Source organism: Oryzias latipes, chromosome 2 (assembly GCF_053564925.1).
Source record: "Oryzias latipes strain Hd-rR chromosome 2, Olatipes_Hd-rR_3.1".
Taxonomy (NCBI): domain Eukaryota; kingdom Metazoa; phylum Chordata; class Actinopteri; order Beloniformes; family Adrianichthyidae; genus Oryzias; species Oryzias latipes.
Genome location: NC_136238.1, coordinates 4905795 through 4914804, shown reverse-complemented (window position 1 = coordinate 4914804; position 9010 = coordinate 4905795). Strand labels below are relative to the sequence as shown.

The 9010-nt window shown below is 45.1% G+C and overlaps 1 protein-coding gene across 1 annotated transcript; it reads right to left on the bottom strand.

Annotated features, from left to right (window-relative positions):
• Nucleotides 1–2885: 2885 nt before the first annotated feature.
• On the bottom strand, nucleotides 2886–5204 carry LOC144983723 (NLR family CARD domain-containing protein 3-like). The gene is made up of 2 exons (XM_078930896.1): nucleotides 3369–5204; nucleotides 2886–3274 (listed from the first exon to the last, which is right to left on the bottom strand). Exons 1-2 carry the CDS (start codon nucleotides 5084–5086, stop codon nucleotides 3034–3036), a joined length of 1959 nt encoding a protein of 652 aa, XP_078787022.1. The 5' UTR covers nucleotides 5087–5204; the 3' UTR covers nucleotides 2886–3033.
• Nucleotides 5205–9010: the final 3806 nt, after the last annotated feature.

Sequence of the window (9010 nt, the reverse complement as noted above, 5' to 3'; positions counted from 1 at the left end):
TTTCCTCTCACCCCACAGTGCAAGCAGCATATAAAATAATAAACGACTTAAAAAATACATTCTTTTAAAAACAATAAAGCCGATAGAGCCGCTGCGTGTGCACGCGCCGCCAGATGCGTGCGAATCAGACAGACGGACAGACAGACGTATTAATTGTCCACTAGGGAAAGTTGTTTTCATAGTAAAACATTTCTTCATAAGCTACAGAATTATGGTATTCATGCATATTCCTTTAGTTTGTTTTATTTTTGATAAAACAATGTATGGCGTATGTCTCAACCATTCAGAAAGCAACAAGAAATTACATTTGCGCGGAACAATTTCCCATTTCCACGTGGATTATTACCGACATCTGTAGCTTGTCATCAATTAAATGGATGGAAATAAAATGCCCCATCACAATGCGGAATGACGCACAATGGCTGATCTTGGATCTTAGAAGATGTGGCAAATGGAAGAATTCGGAGTGAACGCATCTTTAGACAGCAAGAAGACTTGCTGGCAAACGAGGACGAGTGGCTTATGAGCCGGTTCAGACTTCCTTGAGCCGTCCTGTTGGAGCTTTTGGGGGGGGATGTCACCCGGTGCATCTGGCGCGTCGGTGTCCCCCTGCGCCTCAGTCACCACTCCACTTAATACGGATTCCCAAATAATTGCCGCCACTCTCTCATCAAGAAGGGTCAGCTTGCTCTGGTGTCCCCTGTCCCCCACCCGTGGCAGACACACTCTTGCGATGCAGCGCCAGACGTTTTTCTGCCTCGACTTTGATGTCCGCCTTTTTGGCATTAGTAATGCCCACACTGTGCCCTAAACACAACATTTTTCTCCTCTTTCCACCTCGCCAACGATAACTTCTACTTCACATTGAGTGAAGTTCCGTTTTTTTGATTTCCTCTCTGTGTGTGCCATGGTTTCGCAATCCATGAATATTCATTTGTGGGCGTTTCACGGACTATTTATGGGCAACTATGGGCGTGTCATGAAGCCGCAAAAGCTGCGCTGCATTTAGAATTGGTTGTGATTTATTAAGGGAAAGATTCGTAGGATGTGCGTGCGCACGGTTTTATAAATCTGAATATTTCTGTGCGTACGCACGTCCTATGTTTCATCCGTACGCCACTTCTGACGCAAATCCTACGCAAAGTTTTAGAAATGAGGCCCCAGATCATATTTCTGTCATAGACATTGAAGGAATTTATATTTTTGGTAATTTCATTAGGGTTGTCAGTCTTAAATTTTATTACATTGAAGATAAGTCATTTGCTGAAGTGTGTGTGTTTTAACATCCTATGTACTTTAAAGAAGCTTCCTTAAAGTTGCATATGTGAGAGGTTTCAGGAATGCAGCTTCAATCTCATCCCCCCTTCAGGAGAAACCGTCTTTGATCTTCTAAGGCCATTTGGTTGTAGGTCTGACATGGGCCATAAATTAACTATCTCTGGTACTGTAGCTGTGGGAACCACTCCAGGCGTCCGTTCACGTGTGAAGAACAAAGCTCCAGGATCGACATCCTGCGGTGACAGATCCTGCCACCCATGGGGATTCCGTACCGTGTCCATCTGTGAGGTTCCCCTCAGAGACCAGATGCTGTGATGGACTGGAGGAAGTAGGCGGGCTCCTCTGTCAGCCAATCTTGAGCAGCCAGAGGCGGAGATACAGCAGCCATCTTGTTTCCGGGGGAGGAGATTCTGACCACATGTTTAAAAGTCTGCACTCAAGGAACTTGTGTTGTTCTCTCTTTGAAACTGCTGGCATGGTCAGTCGCCCGTAAACTAGGCGCTGTGCCAGCCCTGGAAATTCCTGAGAACCCGGGCGCTCGTTATGGTTTTTGGGGTGTTTTACTATTCTTTAGAAATATTGTTAGGGAAATAAATTTTGTTTATCTTTTATCCGAAAGAATCCGTGGTTTTCTTGTTTTCAACTTTTTGAACATGCAAAGAAAGTATCTACAAAAGCGACTAGATATTTTTCTCCAACATGGATAGAACACTCTTCTTGGGTATAAATTATTCATATTTACTGTAAACAAATTAAAGTACAGATGTGTTCAGCTCACATTTGACCCTCAGTAACTATTTCTGGTATTTTTTTAACTTCAGATTCTGGAGCTTTAATCAGTTATCAAATGTTTTCTGTGAAAATGATCCTAAAATAAAATTAAATGAATTATTTCCATTTTTATCCACTTACTCCCATGTTATTTCTAAAAAACAAACATTATAGACATGTTTGTCCTGACTTTATGAGTCCATATGTGGATCCTTCTCCACTAAAATCTCTATGATCTGTTGGAAAGTTTTCCTTATTTTCCTTTATTTTATATGAGTTTCTCCTCTATGGAGACAGACGTTCTTATTCTGTTTCTACGGCAACAGTGTAGCTACAAAGCAGCTGTCAGCTCACGTCTGCCCCCTTTCTGCAGGCCTACAGCAGTGTTTAGTCTCTGTTAACATTGAGTCCTGCAGTCAGACATGAGGCTCAGCAGCTCCAGAGCCTCACCAGGAGATTCAGCTCCGTCTGTGATCAACACTCTAATTCAGAGATTTGAACCTCACACACTGTGGAAAACTGGACTGAAAATGGATATTTAACACAGATCAGTGGAAAGAAGATTGACTTCATTTACCTTTTTCACAAAACCTCACCTGACCACACGTCACTGAGTTCTACACAGACGTGTGCCATGCCCCCCCCGCTCTATCCCCCCACTTTATTCATGTCCTCCACTTTTGTTTTAACCGCGTCAGATTCACGTCCACCAATCAAAGTGGCTGCTGGACGTTCGTCCAAAAGTGTGTTTCTAAATTTTGACGCTCATGCCTCGTGTGGGAGGAGCTACCGTCAATAGATTTCCTCATCCTCCTCATGAAAGACATGGAAGATGCTGAGAGATCCGGTGTATTTCTACTACAAAGAGCTCCACAAAGCGTCAGAGTGAAACATGGACCTATTTGATGAACATGGAGCTGATATTCTGGAAATGGTAAATGTTTTAGATCAGTAAAAATGAGTCATTTCCAGCAGCACATCTGATCATCTCTCACGGCACACTGGTTGAAAAAGACTGTAGAAAATCAACATTTGAATGAAAGCTGACCTGAGAGTCTCCAGTTTACAGTCTGGACTCTCCAGTCCGGCTGACAGTAGCTTCACTCCTGAATCCTGCAGGTTTTTGTTGTAACTCAAGTCCAGAAGTCTGAGTCTGGAGGACTGAGAGCTGAGAACTGAGGACAGAGCTGCACAGCTTCTCTCTGACAGATTACAGTCTCTCAGTCTGAGAAAACAAAGACAGACAGCAGTTATTGAATCTTTCATGTTTCCATCAGATTCATTTGTTCACTGAAGGTGATTTTCATGAGAGTTCTTACAGAGCTTTGTTGGAGGCTTTGACCACTGGCAGCAGCCTCAGAAGAGCCTCCTCTGAACCAGAGTATTTCTTCAGGTCAAACTCTTCCAGATCTTCTTCTGATGACAGTAAGATGAAGACCAGAGCAGACCACTGAGCAGGAGACAGTTTATCTGTGGAGAGACCTCCTGACCTCAGGACCTGTTGGATCTCCTCCACTAGAGATCCATCATTCAGTTCATTCAGACAGTGGAACAGGTTGATGCTTCTCTCTGCAGACAGATCCTCACTGATCTTCTTCTTGATGAACTGGACTGTTTCCTGATTGGTCTGTGAGCTACTTCCTGTCTGAGTCAGCAGACCTCTTAGGAGACTCTGATTGGTCTGCAGTGAAAGACCCAGGAGGAAGCGGAGGAACAAGTCCAGGTGTCCGTTTGGACTCTGTAAGGCCTTCTCCACAGCACTCTGGTACAACTGGACTGGACTGCTCTGTTTAGGCTGAGAGATCCTTGATTTCTTCCCCTCCATGAGGTTGAGTTTGGAGGTGATGAAGGTCAGGTGGACATGAAGAGCAGCCAGAAACTCCTGAACACTCAGATGGATGAAGCAGAAGACCTTGTCCTGGTACAGGCCTCTCTCCTCTCTAAAGACCTGTGTGAACACTCCTGAGTACACTGAGGCTGCTCTGATATCGATGCCACACTCTGTCAGGTCGGATTCATAGAAGATCAGGTTTCCTTTCTGCAGCTGCTCAAAAGCCAGTTTTCCCAGAGACTCCATCATCTTCCTGCTCTCTGGACTCCAGTGAGGATCTGTCTCAGCTCCTCCATCATACTTGACCTTCTGGACTTTGGCCTGAACCACCAGGAAGTGGATGTACATCTCAGTCAGGCTCTTGGGCAGCTCTCCTCTTCCTCTGCTCTTCAGCAGATCCTCCAGAACTGTAGCAGTGATCCAGCAGAAGACTGGGATGTGGCACATGATGTGGAGGCTTCTGGATCTCTGGATGTGGGAGATGATCCTGCTGGCCTGCTCTTCATCTCTGAACCTCTTCCTGAAGTACTCCTCCTTCTGTGGATCATTGAACCCTCTGACCTCTGTCACCATGTCAACACACTCAGCAGGGATCTGATTGGCTGCTGCAGGTCGTGTGGTTATCCAGAGGAGAGCAGAGGGAAGCAGGTTCCCCCTGATGAGGTTTGTCAGCAGATCAGCCACTGAGGTGGACTTTCTAGGGTCCTTCAGGATCTGAGTCTTGTGGAAGTCCAGAGGAAGTCGCCACTCATCCAGACCATCAAAGATGAAGAGGACCTGGAAGTATTCAAAGCTGCAGATTCCTGCTTGTTTGGTTTCAGGGAAGAAGTGATGAACAAGTTCCACCAAGCTGAACTTCTCCTCTTTCAGCACATTCAGCTCTCTGAAAGTGAATGGAAATGTGAAGTGGAGGTTCTGGTGGGCTTTGCCTTCAGCCCAGTCCAGAGTGAACTTCTGTGTTAAGACTGTTTTCCCGATGCCAGCCACTCCCTTAGTCATCACGGTTCTGATTGGTTCTGGTCTTCCAGCTGGGAGTTGGAAGAGCTCTTCTTGTCTGATGCTTGTTTCTGCTCTGTCTGCTTTCCTGGATGCTGCTTCAATCTGTCTGACCTCATGTTCTTCATTCAGCTCTCCTCTTCCTCCCTCTGTGATGAAGAGCTCTGTGTAGATCTCATTCAGAAGGGTTGGGCTTCCTGCTTTAGCCATCCCCTCAAACACACACTGGAACTTCTTCTTCAGACCAGATTGGACTTCATGTCGACAAACTGCAGCAGCAGATCCTGAATGAAGACAACAAACAGTAAATCAAGTCTCTGCAGCCCTGAATGATGAGGGTTTGAATCCCTGTTGAGACATCAGGAAATCTTCATTTCTCAGCAGCTGAAACCTTCAGAGAAATCCTCTTACTGCTCTGCAGTCCATCAGCCAGCTCCTCCTGCTTTATCCTCCTCAGGAAGTTCACTGTGATCTTCATCACTGACTCTCTGCTGCTCCTCTGCTCTTCATCTTCAGCCTCTAGCTCCTCCTCTTCCTCCCTGTGACTAAGAAGCTTCTGGATCTTCTTCAGCTCCTCCTTGACAAAAGTGACAATGTTGTCCTCCAGCAGCTGCAACAGAATTCCAGATGAATGAGCCAATCAGAGTGAAGTCATGGAGCCAAACATCAGCTCCATGTTGGACACTCTGACAATCCACTGGTCTGCAAAGTGCAGCATGGAGACGACTGTGGACAGAATGATGGAAAGTAGTTGTTGTTCATGTACAGACCAGAAAGATGGAGTCCAGCTGTGTTTGATGGACAGACGGACCACTGGGAGTCTCTGAGCTCTGCTGGTCCAGTCTGTGGAGAATCAGCAGCAATCAGCTCCATTCTGTCTGAAACCAAACTAACTAGAGTCATGTCACAGCTAGAATGTTCTAGTTCACAGTTCAGATGGAGAACAGCAAACCAATGGATCATATCAACACCTCTCTGCCCATGTCTACAGAGTCACTGAAGTGTGCAGAATGCAGAAATGATGTTTCAAGCATTCCTGTGAAACCGTGGAAACAATCATGACCAGAAAAAAAGGCTGATGTTATTCACACGTATGTATGTGCAGTCAGAATGTACATTACTGCTTTATCCACACATAAATATTAGGAATATTGGATTTTTTCTGATTCTAATTTACTCCCAGAAACCCACCAGCTGCAGACATGTTCATGTGTGCTGAGGGTCCAGCCTCATCCAGACTCTGCCTTCAGGGTCCCCAACGTAAACTGAGTCTGAGACCCCTGATCTACAGCCTTTACAGCCACAACTGCAGACCCACACACCAGAACGTGTTAAACCGGAAGTCGTCAGGCAAGTGAACCTGAAGGCTGCATGTGCTTCGTATCAGCCAATTCAAAAAGGGGTTTATTCAGACATACCTCTGGTTTGTCTGAAGATTAATAACCCCTCTTGTTAAAGTAAAATATGTCCAACACAAGAGGCCCTCAGCTCTCATCTGTCTGCCCAGCTGTTGGACAGGACAAGTTAAAAAAAATGGAATGAATGCTAATATTAGGATTTATTTTATGTTTATACAGAAGGGAACATCATTTTATTGTTAAGTAATTCTGTTAAAAATACAGTTACATTAGTTGATTTGCATCAAAGGTTAAAAATTTTAAATAAATAAATTAATGGTTTAAAGTGTTAAAAGTAATGAATAAAACAAAAGGATTGAAATGGTGAATAAACGGTAAGAGATGTAAAATACATTTGTATATTTTGTAGCTTTACGGTGTGTTCACACACACACGGTGAAATAAAGGCTTGTGGACCATCAGTCTGAGAAACCATCTTTTCAACCAGGGGGGCTACATTAGGGCCTTCCTACCAGGTTTTGTCTTTATACAGATGTATGTATAAGGCGGAGTTGTACGCTTACAACCAGATCTTATGCAGAACAAGGGAAAGGTACTTCTCTGAAATCATTGGAAGTTGCAGCAGCAACTCTCGTGTCCTGTTCACAACAGTTAACAGATTAACTAACCCTCCAACCCAGCTACCAATAGAACTGGTTTGCACACCTAAATGTAATGAGTTTGCTGTATTTTTTAATGACAAGGTTCAGGGCATTAAAAAGGCCATCAACTCCACAACACATAACTATCCAACGTCCACCTACTCACTCTAAGCTGACTCACTTTGTACCTGTCACTGACCAAACTGTCCAAGAGACCATCACCCGTCTGAGCTCGTCTACATGCTGCCTTGATGTGTTACCCACTAGATTTCTAAAGTCTGTCTTGAACAGTGTGTTGCCATCAATTACTCAAATAGTTAACATGTCTCTTCAATCTGGAATATTTCCAGAGGCCTTAAAAACTGCAGGCATTAAACCTCTCCTGAAGAAGAGCGGTCTTGATCCCACTGTACTGAATAATTACAGACCTATCTCTAATCTGCCATTTTTAGGAAAAGTCCTTGAAAAAGTTGTCTACCAACAGCTCACTGACTTTCTCTTATCAAACAATTCATTTGATGTTTTCCAGTCAGGTTTTAGACCCCATCATAGGTCAGGTCTCTGCACTGGCTCCCTGTACCTGAAAGAATAGACTTCAAAGCAGCTCTGCTTGTGTACAAGTCTCTCCATGGCCGAGCACCAAAGTACATCTCTGACATGTTAGTGCCATATGAACCATCTCGTACTCTGAGGACCTCAGGGGCCGGCCTCCTGTTGATTCCCAGAGTCAGAACTAAACAAGGGGAATCAGCGTTTCAATATTCTGCAGCTAAAATCTGGAACAGCCTCCCTGAAGGCGTAAGACAGGCCTCTTCTGTGTTCATGTTCAAATCTAGACTTAAAACATTTCTGTTTAGTCGTGTATATGACTGAAAGGTCCTATCTGCACTTTTCTTTCATTTTTTCTTTTCTTTTAAAGTAAATTTTACGTTGATTATTTCTATGATGTATTGTGATTTTAATGCTTCCTGTGACGTCATTTCCGGGTGAGCTATTCCCAGTGCTAGTTGTGTGACTGCTGTCCTCTTGTTTGGCATTAGCCTTACTACTATTGCTTACTCTAAGGGTTATCTGGGTTAATATTCACATCTAGTACCTTTTATTAGCTAATTCACCACTGTTAAACCGCTTTCTGTTCACTTTTCTCATTTTGCTATATAGACCACTTCTCTTTACTTAAACACCGCTAGCCTTAGCTTAGAACCTAGTATGGCCACCACCACTCCTTCCGCCTCTCCTCCTTTCTCCTGCCCCATGTGCCATATGTTTAGTGATGATCCTGCCTCCTTTAGTGAAGATAGGGGTAGGTGTGTTAAGTGTAGTCTTGTGTTAGACTTGGAGGCCAGGCTGGAGCAGTTAGAAGCGCGGCTCCGCACAGTGGAAGCTAAGCCGGCTAGCCAGGTCGTTACTCGTAGCGCGGGCCGCGCTACCAGGGCTAACTTAGCTAGCACCCCAGCGCCCTCCCAACAGCCGGGAGACAGTCAGGGGTTTGTACCGGTTGGGAGGAAACATAGTGCTAAACGCAAAAACTTAGAGCACCCGAGACTCCACGTTAGTACTAGGTTCTCCCCCCTCAGCGACACACCCGCTGAACACTCAACTCTGGTTATAGGCTCTTCTGAAGTTAGAAACGTGGAGCTCCCAGCGGCTACAGTCAGGTGTTATCCGGGGGCCAGAGTTGGTGACATCGAGGGGAACCTTAGGATGTTAGCTCAGAATAAGTCCAGGTTCCGTCGAGTCGTGATTCACGCAGGCGGTAATGATGCCCGACGGAGACAGTCAGAGGTGGTTAAGTTAAACGTAACTTCGGTGTGTAAACTGGCTAAGACGATGTCCGACACTGTAATTTTCTCTGGTCCCCTGCCGAACTTAGTCAGTGATGAAATGTACAGCCGCTTTTCATCATTTAACCGCTGGCTTTCTAGATGGTGCCCAGAAAACGGCGTTGGTTTTGTGGATAACTGGAGCGCGTTTTGGGGGAAGCCCGGTCTCATGCGGAGAGACGGCGTCCATCCCACCCGGGACGGTGCCGCTCTTCTTTCTAGAAACATTTCTGCTAGCCTTAGTCTGTTAACCTGACAATCCAGAGACGAGACCCGGGCGCAGAGCAGCAGTGTAAAACGCTCCTCTGAGCC